Below are 14,286 nucleotides of genomic sequence, written 5' to 3' on the forward strand. Positions count from 1 at the left end.
ACATGGCATGACCCGAAGGAGGTTCAAGGTTACATGGAGTGAGGTTACTTGTTTTTTAGTTTGAGGTTCATACATGTATTTTATACATTACCACAGTGATATTAATAAAGTATTTTCTCCATTCTCTTCCCCAGGTCACCACTGTTAGAGAGAAGTCACAATCTGCCTGGTTAAATGAATGATCTGATTGATTGATTTAGTCTTGGAGTCCCTCCAGATTCATTTTACTAGCACTTGAGCATGTTCGGTTGAAGAGTTGTTTTGAATAAATATTGTGATGCTTCCATGCAGTGCTAAAGTGTGTGTAAATAGATCCAGTACATAATGGCAATCACTTTCGCTCTGTTCAGAGACTACCACATCCCGGCCCACGCCTCTCTACGGCCAGCCATCGTGGTGGGGAGAAGACGACGCTGGAAACAAAGTGCCGCCCACAGAAGGGACACGACCAGAGGAAATACACTCCGGTGAGGCACTGACCATGAAATGTGTGATAACATGGAGCTGGGAGACCTGCTTGGAAAAATATCCAAGAAACTCAATTTTAAAAGTTAAAGAGAAATCTCTGTTTTTTTATATATAGTACTGTGCAAAAGTTTTAGGCAGGTGTGAAAAAAATGCTGTAAGGTAAGATTGCTTTCAAAAATAGACATGTTAATAGATTATATTTATCAGTTAACTAAATGCAAAGTGAGTGAACAGAAGAAAAATCTAAATCAAATCCATATTTGGTGTGACCACCCTTTGCCTTCAAAACAGCATCAATTCTTCTAGGTACACTTGCACAAAGTCAGGGATTTTGTAGTTCTATAGTCAGGTGTATGATTAAACAGTTATACCAAACGGGTGCTATTGATCATCAATTCAATATGTAGGTTGAAACACAATCATTAACTGAAACAGCTTTGTAGGAGGAATAAAACTGGGTGAGGAACAGCCAAACTCAGCTAACAAGGTGAGGTTGCTGAAGACAGTTTACTGTCAAAAGTCATACACCAGGGCAAGACTGAGCACAGCACCAAGACACAAGGTAGTTATACTGCATCAGCAAGGTCTCCCAGGCAGAAATTTCAAGGCAGACAGGGGTTTCCAGATGTGCTGTCCAAGCTCTTTTGAAGAAGCACAAAGAAACTGGCAATGTTGAGACTGTAGACGCAGTGGTCAGCCAAGGAAACTTACTGCAGCAGATGAAAGACACACAGACCCTGATACACCCATCTACTGTCCAGAGAAGTCTGGTCAGAAGTGGCCTTCATGGAAGACTTGCGGCCAAAAAGCCATACCTCCGATGTGGAAACAAGGCCAAGCGACTCAACTATGCACGAAAACACAGGAACTGGGGTGCAGAAAAATGGCAGCAGATGCTCTGGACTGGTGAGTTAAAATTTGAAATATTTGGCTGTAGCAGAAGGCAGTTTGTTCGCCTAAGGGCTGGAGAGCGGTACACGAGTGGGTGTCTGCAGGCAACAGTGAAGCATGGTGGAGGTTCCTTGCAAGTTTGGGGCTGCATTTCTGCAAATGGAGTTGGGGATTTGGTCAGAATTAATGATCTCCTCAATGCTGAGAAGTACAGGCAGATACTTATCCATCATGCAATACCATCAGGGAGGCATCTGATTGGTCCCAAATTTATTCTGCAGCATGACAACGACCCCAAACATACAGCGAAAGTCATTAAGAACTATCTTCAGCATAAGAAGAACAAGGAGTCCTGGAAGTGATGGTATGGCCCCCACAGAGCCCTGATCTCAACATCATCGAGTCTGTCTGGGATTACATGAAGAGAGAGAAGCAGCTGAGGCTGCCTAAATCAACAGAAGAACTGTGGTTAGTTCTCCAAGATGTTTGGGCTAACCTACCTGCCGAGTTTCTTCAAAAACTGTGTGCAAGTGTACCTAGAAGAATTGATGCTGTTTTGAAGGCAAAGCGTGGTCACACCAAATATTGATTTGATGTAGATTTTTCTTCTGTTCACTCACTTTGCATTTTGTTAATTGATAAATATAAACTATTAACATGTCTATTTTTGAAAGCCTTCTTACTTTACAGCATGTTTTCACACCTACCTAAAACTTTTGCACAGTACTGTGTATGTATGTATGTATGTATGTATGTGTGTGTGTGTGTGTGTGTGTGTATATATATATATATATATATATATATATATATATATATATATATATATATATATATATAATATATATATATATATATATATATGATTATTTAAATTTCAAAAAAAGATTTCCATGCTCCTGCACCTCATCAAGGTAGTGCATTTAGACACCCTAGACCAATTCTTTACGCCAGTCCTTAATTAACTCCTGCTGTTTGAAAGGTGAAAAAAAATGTTGATAGCATCAAACTAGTCATGTAACTGAAGGTCTCTTAAGCACTTTCAGGTTGTTTCTCAACCTGAGAATTTGAACTGTTTAATAGGAATAGCAGGCTTAGCTCATACGAATGGCGAGATTAACAGCATTTGAAAGAGCTACAGCAGCAATGCCAGTTCTATATTAGGCTGCTCCAGGGTCATGAGAGTGTATCAGCTGTGGCAAAACAAAGCGACAGCTGTGGCTGCAAAAAGACAGGTAGAGAAGCCTGTCAAGTCTGCAGTGTTAATAACTTGAGTGGCTTAACCTCCCACAAGACAGTCCATCCCAGTATTTGTATCAGTGTGCTCAATCATCAGGTTCTGATCTGGTAGTGTTTGTGCTCCTCCCTCAAGTAGCAGTGAGACATACTGCATCTAAGCTCTACTGAAGCCCAGAGAAGCAAAACTGAATCTAGGTAGTTCATCCCTAATTTTAAACACCTGGAAACATAACCTATTTTTTCCAATTTTAATACTACCAGTATGTTTCTTTTTATTGAATGTGGTAACAAATTTATATGTATTTCTATGCGCTACCCTTTTCTTAGAATTTCCAGTAACATTTTTTTATAGGTTGTTTGCAAGGTGTAACTGCCAGCTACTGTATTTGGGGCTTGCTTTTATGGTATTAGCAACAACAACTCGCGTTTAATGCATAAATCACAAACAAAACAGTATTTTTGTCCAAATACAGTAATCCGTCACATATCAGACTGTGATAGGATCAGAGTAAGGGAAGATATGTAAAGTTAGATGAATGAATCATGTTTTAAATACCATTATACACAGCTGTAACAATTGTTGTATTCACACAGTAGGTTCAGCTTTTATTAGGGAGGTCCCTTAAATCCCTTGTTTAGAAAGATACAGGGTATTCATGCTTTTGACAAGGTAGCCGTCGGCCATGTGGGTGCGTGCATTCACTGCTGAATGACAGGCAGGAGAGAGAGATGGAGGTTGAAGTTGATAAGTTCCGCAGGCGAACAGGATTTATTTACATATGGACATACTGAACAGCAATGGCAGTGCATGGAGCACATACAACACAGTGTACGAAAACTTTGGTAGGACCTACAATCTCTGAACTAATCTTCTTTGTTCTAATAATAAACTAACGTTTCTGAAGAGGTTGATCGTGGTGGATAAACGGTTAGGGCGGATATGTGACGGGCAGATACGCGATGGATTACTGTACTTGTTTATCCAATGAGAGTTACTTATTTAAGTACATTTCATGTCTCTTGCCTTTTAAATCTGACTGAGGCCACAAGTACAATTTGTTGGTGGTCTCAAACTAGCACCCACACAACTGGCACGTCATTTAGCACAATTCAGCATTACTTAATTCAGGGGGTGGATATTGAGCAGAGGTCTATAGAATCAACATCATTTATAATTAAGTATCTGCCCTGAGATGGCACTTGTTGTGACTTCTTTCAAATAACAAAACACTATAGTCCTGATAGATGACCTTGATAATCCCTGGTTCAAATATAAAATTCCATCAATTGTCTGTAAATATTGAGTGATTCCCCCCAGTCTCCAAATATAACCTAACATTTCCAGTAACGTTTCTTCATGAAGTCTGTTCTGTTCCATTTTTCTGTTTTGAAAAAATCTACATATCTGAATATTTGACTCCCTTTTTGACCCATCTCATTTTACCATTTTACATTTTCAAATTAACAGGAACTACTTTCTGACAACGACTCTTAGGGATTCTGTTGCCTTGGTTCCCATCAGTATTCTTTTAAATGTACAATTTTGATTTAGATAATAATCAAAACATTTCTGGGACAGGTACGTGGAAGCTTATTGGCTGTGACAAAACCGTTACCCAGTTTCACAAATAGCATTTACACACGAATTGTGCTTGTTATCTACCCACAGAGGGCCCGAAAGAGACGGCCAGACATGACCTAGAAATCAATGGGACCATTGCAGATTACCGGGACTCCCCGGGTAAGTCTATCTACGCCTACCGCCGGGAGCCCAGTTACTTCGAAATCCCCACCAAGGAGTTCCAGCAGCACCACAAGTCCCCAGAGGCAGAGGTGCATGAGATCCCCACCAAGGACACCGACAATGCCCCCTCCCCTGTCCCAGCCACTACGCCCCCCGTGGTCCAGAGCCACGCCTCGTTCACCATCGAGTTTGACAATTGCACCCCCGGCAAGATAAAGATCAGGGACCACGTTACCAAGTTCTCCATGCGCCAGCGGCAGTTTGGCAAGGACCTGGCAGCAGCCCCCACCGAGGTGATGTCAGCGGAGAGCAAGGTGGCCGACTGGCTGGTCCACAACGATCCCAGCTTGATGAGGAGGAAGCCCCCCTGCGACGATGTGTACAGCACTAAGAGCGACCTGCCCGTTTACATCAAGACGCTTCAAGGTAGGTGGTTCTTCCACTCTTATTAACCTTTCTTACTCGTTTGGGTGACTTTAAGTTAACTAGGCGGGAGTCTGTGAATTGAAATTAAAAAAAAAAAACATGCTGAATGGTGAAAAGTTTGGAGTTTAAACAATATCCAAACTAGTAAGGATACATTGTACTGAGCACTTTCCAGCAGTCCAGATGTGCTAAAGTTTAACCATTTAACAGCTCAAGTTTAAAAGTTAAGGAAACTCAGCAGACTGTAACATCCCTGGAAGACATCAGATCGTAAATCATGTCGCAGTCTTAAAGATAATCCAGTTGGTTGAGGTTGAGCCCCTTTTAATGTAAGATATTTGTATCTAGGTGTTTGTTTCATTTTTTGAAAAGTTTTATTGATCATGAGCTATTTAACCCTATTCCTACAAATCTGCCACGGTTCAATATTTAATCGATTACTGAACTTCTATTTTTATAAACTGGAGTCAAATACGGTATGGCTTGCTTTTAGTTTTAAGGGTGTCTCCTGTTTTAATGGGAAAATAATTTGATCCTCAGTTGGCCAATATTTAACAAGTGGTTCTGGTCCAATTACCTTATTGAGTTTAATTTACATAACAACAATAGGTTCTACAGTGGTGACTGCCAATAATGGTTCTACATTGAATTTGGTAGTATTCATTGCACATGGGGTGGATTGCCATTAAAACCCTTTGAATGCATGTAAAGTGGGGTGAGTTTCTGTTCAGGAATACCCATGTATACAGTGAATAATGGGTGTAAGTGAGGTATACGTACTCATCTGTTAATATAATATGTTGCAAGGCAGTGAGTGCATTTATCAGTTTACTCATATGTACACATAAACACATTTTTATTTTATAACTAAAGCTACAGAGTGCAGAATCAATTTGAAAATACAAATACTATCTGCTCCTTGTATTTAACATAGAGCTGCACTAGTACTTGATTCACAGTTCCCAGCCACCTGAAGGAGAATTCGAGATAAAGGAACCCAGTTCTGTTTCCAGCTGTAACTTTATATAAAGGCTCCCTTTTTGTTATTATTTCTCCCTTTTTCTTGCAGTCAACAGACACGAAGACGGGACCCAGAGCGACTCGGAGGACCCCATCCTGTCGGAGAAACCCAATAAGCAGACCACTCCTGAGGAGGAGCCACTTAATTCGCCACCCGAGTCTCACTCATCTCTCCAGAGCCAAACCAAACTGGAAACCCAGGAGTCACTCAACCAGCAGGCCTTCGTTATAGAGTTCTTTGACAATCCCCGCAAGAAGAGGTCGCAGTCGTTCACCCACAATTCCGTGAACGGTGATTCCTACTCCGCACTCAAAGCCAAGCTGGAAAAACGGAAAGTGGCCACAGCCTCGACGCAACACACAAGCGGGCCGGTGAAGAGTGCGGCAGGCCCCCAGAGGTCCAGCTCACTCAAACGAGAGAAGACAGAAGACCGTCTCAGCTCAGGCTCCTCCTTGTTCTCCTCCCGCACGCCAGTGACCGTGAAGCCCTTTGGCAGCGTGGGGAAGAAATCCAAGCTGGCCCAGGACTTTGCGGCAGAGTTATTGAAAGCTCAAAGTGTCACCACTCTGGCTGTCGCTACCCCCGCCTCTGAAAAACCAATCCCTCAGCCAGTGTCTGCTCCCCCAGTGATGGAGTCTGCTCCTCCCCAACTTCCAACTCCCCCTCCCGCTCAGCCTGTCTCCCCGTTTTTGACGGTTGCACCCCTGGCTGCACCTCTTGCGTTTCCCCTTGCAGTTCGGTCCCTGGACATGAAACCAGGAAAACTGGGCCGGAATGAGGAGGACGACAGCCTGAGTGATGCAGGGACCTACACCATCGAGACGGAAACACAGGACAAAGAGGTGGAGGAAGCTCGGAACATGATCGACCAGGTAATTATTGTGGTAATGAAGGGTGGCTTTGGATGCCTGAAGGTAAACTCAGAAATCTCGTAATACTGTTTCATTACACTGAAGCCCTTACATTAGTCTGTACAGTCCCTGAAGTAACCTGGTTAATTCAGAATTCATACTTCTGTGCATTTTGATTTGTTGTTGCAGCACCGCCACCCCTTAACGTTTTCATGTCGTTTGATTTAAAGGCTGAGCATTTGCTGTCCTTGAGTTAGGTAACCGTGTTGTATTTCATGGTAGCTGAAGACCATTAATAGAACAGTATCTCAGATGGCATTGTGTATTAAATCAAGGAAATGGGCCATGCTGGTCATTTGCATATAGAAACAGTAAGCCAGAAGATAATGCCTGGTATATTGCAGTAAGCTGGGGGAACACATTTTAATAAGATACAAGCTTTTTTCAAGTCTGTTTCATATACAAGCTCTGATAACAAAACTGTGACCTTGGGAATAACATGGGTCGAGAAGCCTTTTCTTTGCTGCAGAGTTGAAAAGGGTGTTTTTGAACTTTGGCTGTCTCAGCAAAGTCTTTTTCATCGTTGATATGATTTGAACAAAAGTCCTATTACTGTTTATTTTCCAAACTAGTTAAACAGTGAAAACCCCTGTCTTTCCTGTCACTGTTCTCACATACCATAAACTCTTTTCTCTCGTGCCCTCTGCTGGCCTTATTGTGGAACTATGGATCCCATATTTAATACATGAACTTTGTACTCATTTCAGTATATTTGTTAACTCACGCTTGACCACAAGAGTTTAGTTAATTCAGGGCAAGCTTGTTTTCAATGTTTCTTTAGTGAGTTTAATGTGTCTTTAGTAAGTTTATAGTCGGTTATTATCTGCAAGTACTGTAAAAGTACAGTTTGATACTGCTAATTGCATTTTCTATGAATATTATTGAGTTTTATAAAGTGAAGTTTAATGGACGCCCAATATAAAGGTCAGAGATCACTTACTGCTGAGTAAAATCTCAGAAGAGTTATATTATCGAGTTATATTTCACTGTTTTGCACTTACTGACAGGTAATGCACAAATCACACCCTACCTGCATTCCCTTGCTTCGTCACATCTCTTGTGTTTTGAGTGCTTTCATTGCATTATTTATTGTTTTGAATCTTTTTCTCTCTGAATTTACACTGGGGCTCATGAAAGGTGGCTAGAGGCAGGTCTGATGCAGTAACCTGAGTGATGACTCCCAGTGTCATTGCCTCCTGTGCCTGCATCTACCTTCCATTGCATCTCGTCCCAGAGGGAACCCCAGCCTCAGCACACCCCTTTGGGTTTTTTATGTCTCAACCAACACTCTAATTTTTTTTTCAATAACTAATTACTTCCCATAGGGAATGCATATCCCCCAGTAACAAATATACATATATTCTAAGACAATATAGATTTCAGGGGCTTTTCTTTCTTCTTAATGTAATATTACCAAAAGAAAACTACCATACTTAAGAAGTTTCAAGAATAAAGGACAGCATGGGTGATCCTAAAAACCATGGTGTAATGACAGCACTAAAATGCATGGCTAGTGTTGACTTTTTTTTTTTTTTATTAAACATTAAATTAAATATTGCATCCCCAAGTAGCTCTCCTGGTAAAAGCATTGCCACGGGTGAGTCATACGGTCAGGGTAACGCAGGTCCTGGTTGTGCCAAGTAGCTGGTCATTGTATTTGCTGTGGCATGGACTCTACTGGCCAGGCACCTCGTGAGCTGAGACGGACACCTGCAGAGCTGGGCTTTGTTCTCCTGAAACTGTAAATTGGGGAGAATTGGGGCATCATCTTTTAAAATAGGTACTTCAGTAAGGTTTTTACACTTAGTTTTTTCTTAGAATGAACAGATGTGATGTTTTGGAGAGCCTTTTAATAAAAAAAAAAAAAAAGGCATTTATGTTACATTAATTAAATGAACTGTTGCAAATGGACACGGTCCAGCAAACTCTTTTGCTTTATCTTAACAGGTGTTTGGTGTTCTTGAGTCCCCTGAGTACACTGGAGTATATAGGCCCGTGATTAATGATGACAGGGAAGAACATAATAGCTGTCGTCATAGCAAAAGTAGTACTGTGGATCAAAAGGAGACTCCATTGCAGGGCTATAACCCAGCAGTCGTTAGTGGCCCACAGATTGAAGGAACCGGACAGGTAACTAGCCTACACCAGTGTGTTGTTTTCCATTGCAACACACTAGTGGCATGTCCGTGTAAACTACAATAAAGAATGTGAAATGTTGATGTGCATGCCTGTACTTGCAGATTTGGGAGAGGGATTGTGAAATGTATTGGCTGCGTGCTTTCATTGATTGTTTTGGGAGGGGTTTGGCTATGCTGGGTGGAGATTTTTATTTTTTATATTATTTTTTTTTAAATAATGATAATACAAAAATAATGCACACACAACTCCACATAATAAGGCAGAAATTTCCATTGAGGGATTCTGATAAGATGTTTGTGAAGTGGTGTATCAGTGTCACCATAACCCCAAAATGGTATTACATCCTTGTGCTGTTTGTACAGTTTTGGTGTGTTTTATTTGTTACAATACAAACCGACTCATTTGATTACTTAGTGAAAGAAATTTGCCAACTGGGTTCCCTTTGAAAGTCAGAAAATGGGTCAGAAATGTGTGGATTTCCAATGTCTGGTTTTGCTTGTCAGTGTTTGTACTTGTGATATTTTCTTCGACAAATTTGTCCCCCATTTTCAACTGATAAATAATCTAGAGGTCGTTAGTTTTAATTTTGGTTCTGTCTGTATAGAAACCTTGTGAACAGAATTTGTTAACGGAAGATTGCATCAGAGCACCAAACATTGAGAGCCTTATTAACAAAGAAACTATTGAAGCCTGTGGTTCATAGAAAAAGAAAAGTTCACCATGTATTACAACACAGTGGCTAGAGTAATATAAAGGAGCTGTGTTTCAGTAAGTGACTGCTGTGTTGGTGTTGTAGGCTCGACACGTAGGGCCGGTTCCTCCAGGAGGGCCGAAGTGGGTATCCAGGTGGGCCAGTCTGGCAGACAGCTACGGCAACTCTGGACCCACCAGCGGCTTGCATGATCTGCAGCAGCATGGGGATGTTACAGACGGAGGTAAGAAGAGGTTCAATTCAGCGTAATGGTACCTGATTTTCAAAGACCTGTTACTTGCCTAGATTTTAGCAGCACACCCTGCTTACTGCTTAATTTCACATTGATCAGTTCACCTCCTCCCATGCCAAAGCTCTCTGGGTTGCAAGTGGTTTAGATACATCAAGCCCACTCCCTTTGCTCTGCAGTCAGGCACCCTGACTTTGCCACCTGTGTGGATCTCAGTGTAGTGTACGATGCAATGGGTAAATGCTGGATTGCAGATGGGCAAGCATGTTCAAATTGATGAAGCCACTTGGGGAATGCTAAACAAAATGCAATAAAAATGTCCAAATTGCAATTACGTTTGTACGAAAGTTTGCTGATGGTCCATCTGTAGCCAATGGGAGCTTTTGTAAATTTCTGTTCATAAAGTTCTGAAACTAAAAAGGTGAATCCCATTTTAAGTATAATTACTTAGATGGTATAACTTAACAGAGCATTCATTTTAAGTTGGAATGCAGATTTTTTTTTTTTTTTAATTCTGATAAGTGATTTTAATCAGAGTAGCAGTTTTGCATTTCCTCTGGATATTGTGTGTTCAGATTGATACCTAACTGTGCCTATCATTCAAAATGCTGGTATTATTCAGTAAAGCTGAGTCATGCTTTTCTTTCTAGGTAGGAGAATCGGTCACCCGCCCATAATGAGTAGGACTGCAGAACATACAGAATCAGACAGTACCCAGTCTGCAAGAACAAGAAGACTCCTTCCTCAAGTTCCACCAGCAGAAAAGTCTGAAAGCCCCACACCCAGTATTGTAATCCGGCCGGACCCTTATCCCAGCTACGGGGTTCCTGAAAGAGGGAGTGGAACACCGCGGCAGCAGGAATCAGCTCAGAGGCTGTGCGTTCAGGATGACCTGGATCCCGACAGCCTGAGCGATGCAAGCAAGTCAGATGATGGTTCTGCAGTGCAGAAGAATAAGAAACACAGAACTGGGAGAGGCATTGACAAAACTAAACCAGAAAAGCTGTGGACTGATAACACCAATGTTCAGAGACTAGAAGAAAAACCTGCGGTGACAGGAACGAGAGCTACCTCTTTCTACATCGGATCTAAAGAGACGCCTTCAAAGCAGACCTCTGGGCATGGCCACACTGTGTCTCGAGCAGACAGTGAGCCCGAAATCTCATCCAAGCCTGCCAGTTCAACCGTTTTGGGGAAACATTTGGCCAAACTGGATGCCAAAGAAACAGGGAAACAGTCTGTCTTGGTCCAAAAGATCTGTTTGCAAGAGAAAGAAGCTGTGACTCCAAAAGAATCTTCTACTTCTTTTGTCAGACAGGAAAGCTTCACCAAAGACAGACCTAGTGATGATGTTCCAATAAACAAGCTCCCGCACATTTCTAGCCATCCAGCTCTGAAAGATCTTGATGTTAGGCACGCCTACGGTACAGATTGCAGCCAGGACACACAGCTGTTTCTCAAGGACACTGAAAATGCATTGGCGGCTTTGGAGGCAAAGTTCCATTCTCATGGGCCCCACAGATGCCAGAAATCTGAAACCTCCATAACCCAGATGGAAGACTCTTTGTCTGGTGAATCTGATGTTGACACAGCCAGTACGGTCAGCCATGTCAGCAGCAAAAAAAACACTGTCAGCGCCGTGCCGCAAAAGAGGTATATCAATAGTCTCCAAAAAGAGAAGTCCTCTTCAACGCCTTCCATCCAGGATCAGTATGGCCCAACCAGCGCTCGCGAGAGGCTCTCAGAAAAGCGCAGAACGCAAATGTCGGAGGGAGGGACCAAAGCGGACTCAACCAAGCGGTTCCAGCTGAGGCGTAGCACTGGGAACCGGGGCTCCTTGGACTTTACGGAAGATGTCCGGAGCACCAGCCTCCCATACTGGCCAGATTCCTTCTCTTCAGACCACGAATCAAGTTCCCGTCCAACAATGCGGAAGAAGCTCATCGCCCAGCCCCAGAAGGAAGACCCTAGCAAAGTCCCCAAGTCCGTGGTCTACCAGGCCCTCACCCGTTCAAACAGCTTGTCAGCACCTAGGCCTACCAGGGCATCCATGCTGCGCAGGGCCCGTCTGGGAGAGGCTTCTGATAACGAGAGTACCGAGACCGACCGTGTGTCTCTGAACTCAGACGCCTCTGGTCCTTCCAAACCTCCGACAGACAGCAAGAAGCTCTCTCGTCTGGACCTCTTGGCCATGCCAAGGAAGCGAACGGGCTCCTTCACAATGCCCAGTGACACAGAGACCTCCACGTCCAGGTCTGGCTTCTCTAATCGTAGTATGGAATTCAGCAGTTCAATTCGCAAGTCAGTTGCAGCGGAGGCCAAGCCCACAGCCAAGAGGACTCCAGGGGCAGGGGTAAAGCAGCCTGTCTCCAGGGGCCGGTCGAGCAGTGCCAGGTATTCCAGTGCTACATCCAGTAAGTACAGACTGATAGCCGTCCTCGTGTTATTATAGCCTTGCCCTCTGGGTAACCCCTCTCTCTGACCCCAGGTCAAGTAGAGATGTAAGCCAAAAGCTAGCATGAACAAAATCTATAGTTTTGTTCCATATTTTGTGTCTCAATTAAACACAGTGCTGAAATTTAAACTGTCTGCATCTATGGTACACATTGCTGATAGTTTGAAAGCTGCTGTCCATTAAATAGAACAGGAGGAGTGGCTTTACAAAAGTTAGCTACCAACTGCCAGACCCCTTAGGTGCATATCACTTTAAGTACTGTGATGACTGTTCTTAAAATAATAGTACATTCAAGAGATGGTGTTCTTGTTTAAAGTGTGTACTGAATTTGATATTTGTTTTAACACTGGCCTGCGAAGCATGAATATTCCACAAACATGTTTTTCATTGTGTTTCAAATTGAGGTGATATTTTAAAGAAACTGATATATTTAATGAAGATTCAAGATGATTTAAAAGACAAAGTGATGTTTTGTATTTCAGAATGAATTGGTTTGTCACAAATATGTCCACTCTTTTGTGGTTAAAATGTACTTGCCTGTGTCATGCCTTGTTTCCATCCGTCTTGGTTACAAATTTAATGACCCTTTCCTTCAAAATGTCCATTGAACAGTTGAGCAATAGGCACTGTGATAAAAGTGGGTTCAAACCTATTTCTTAACAGATGGAGACAAGGCATAAAATTACTTCTGACTAAAAACACAAATATAAAGGGTAACCTAAACTAATTCTGCGTACTAACATCGTCCTCTAAGAATTCATTGTATCTGCTGCTGCAGTGTACAGGTTGGAGAAAATAAACTTCTTGGGTATTCCTAGGTATTTGTTGTGTGTGCCGCTGTACCTTTTGAAATGAGAACTCAGTCTTTAAGTATGTGTTTTATTTTAAATGGTACAGCAGTCACTTGTTGTGGACAAACGGGCACCCTGAAATGAATGTACACTTTTTACATGGTTCTGTTTCACAGAGTTTCTAGAAACCAAAGACTGAAGTGCTTATCTGGGGTTAAAGATGAATTCCTCTTGACATTGAATATAATGGAATGTTTAACAATATAATATATAAAACATGAACCACTATATACACAAACACACAACATCATGCAACTACAGAAAGTAGTAGAAAACAGCATATATCAAATAAAGCATAGAAGATGGTCCAAGCAATGTATTATTATTATTATTATTATTATTATTATTATTATTATTATTATTATTTATTATTATCGTTTATTGCAAACAGTGTCTCCAGTTGGTCAAATATTGTGTTTGCTTTTTTAAAATGTTTTATTTATTCTCAGAATATTGGTATACTGTAGCTGCTTCATAAAGAAAAAGTCCTTTGATATAATACTTTTAAGCCATATCATAGTTCTCATTAGCTGTAATGTAAACCTACTTCCATGGGGCACTGAATCCCTGATAGCACTTCACTCTGGGTTTGTAGAACCGTTGCTCTCTCAGTCTTGGGGAGGTTGGCTGGTTGGTTGGTTGTTTTTTTCTCTCATGTCCTTTCCTCTTTCCTTCTCTCCTCCTCTCTACAAAACCAATTCATTTTCAAAGGCTCCAGACGGCGCCAGAAGGGCTCCGATTATATCTCTACGTCAGATGAGGAGTATGAGTCCAGTCATACTTCCCCTAAACACAAACGCTCCCATGCTTCAACAGCCACGCAGACCTCCAGAGCCCAGGCTGCTGAGAGGCGCAAAGTGCAGTCCAGAGAGACTGAGGAAGAGGAGGAGGATGAAGAGGCTGACCCCTATCAACACTGGTCATCGCACAGCGCAGAGATAGCGAAGTAGGGCAATTGCTCTCTATCTATTACCCCATCTGAACCTGTCACAGACACCTTACCGTTTCACCGCAATTGATATTAATCTGCATGTTGCGACATTGTACTAGGTGGTCATGGTGATGTATTCAGAGCCCGTTGGGTTTTGATTTTACGGCAAGCAGCGTAGAATAGATTTTATTGCCTAATGGCTGCAATTCAAGCTGAAGTACACATACTGCATTCCATATCAAATCTACCAATTTCCTAGAAAATTCATGTGA

The 14,286-nt window shown here is 42.1% G+C and overlaps 1 protein-coding gene across 6 annotated transcripts in view; it reads left to right on the plus strand.

Moving 5' to 3' along the window:
* The window catches only part of LOC121329771 (centrosomal protein of 170 kDa protein B-like), a 52,794-nt gene that overhangs the window by 29,305 nt on the left and 9,203 nt on the right, over positions 1-14,286 (plus strand). For 3 of the 6 annotated variants that reach the window (XM_041275547.1, XM_041275548.1, XM_041275553.1), the window contains 7 exons: positions 351-467; positions 4,265-4,765; positions 5,835-6,658; positions 8,645-8,827; positions 9,633-9,771; positions 10,428-12,191; positions 13,795-14,029. In XM_041275547.1, coding sequence (XP_041131481.1) covers positions 351-467; positions 4,265-4,765; positions 5,835-6,658; positions 8,645-8,827; positions 9,633-9,771; positions 10,428-12,191; positions 13,795-14,029 — 3,763 coding nt within the window. The remainder of the gene's footprint in view (positions 1-350; positions 468-4,264; positions 4,766-5,834; positions 6,659-8,644; positions 8,828-9,632; positions 9,772-10,427; positions 12,192-13,794; positions 14,030-14,286) is intronic. The other 3 variants (XM_041275549.1, XM_041275550.1, XM_041275551.1) reach the window with 2 other exon arrangements.

Source organism: Polyodon spathula, chromosome 17, assembly GCF_017654505.1.
Source record: "Polyodon spathula isolate WHYD16114869_AA chromosome 17, ASM1765450v1, whole genome shotgun sequence".
NCBI lineage: Eukaryota > Metazoa > Chordata > Actinopteri > Acipenseriformes > Polyodontidae > Polyodon > Polyodon spathula.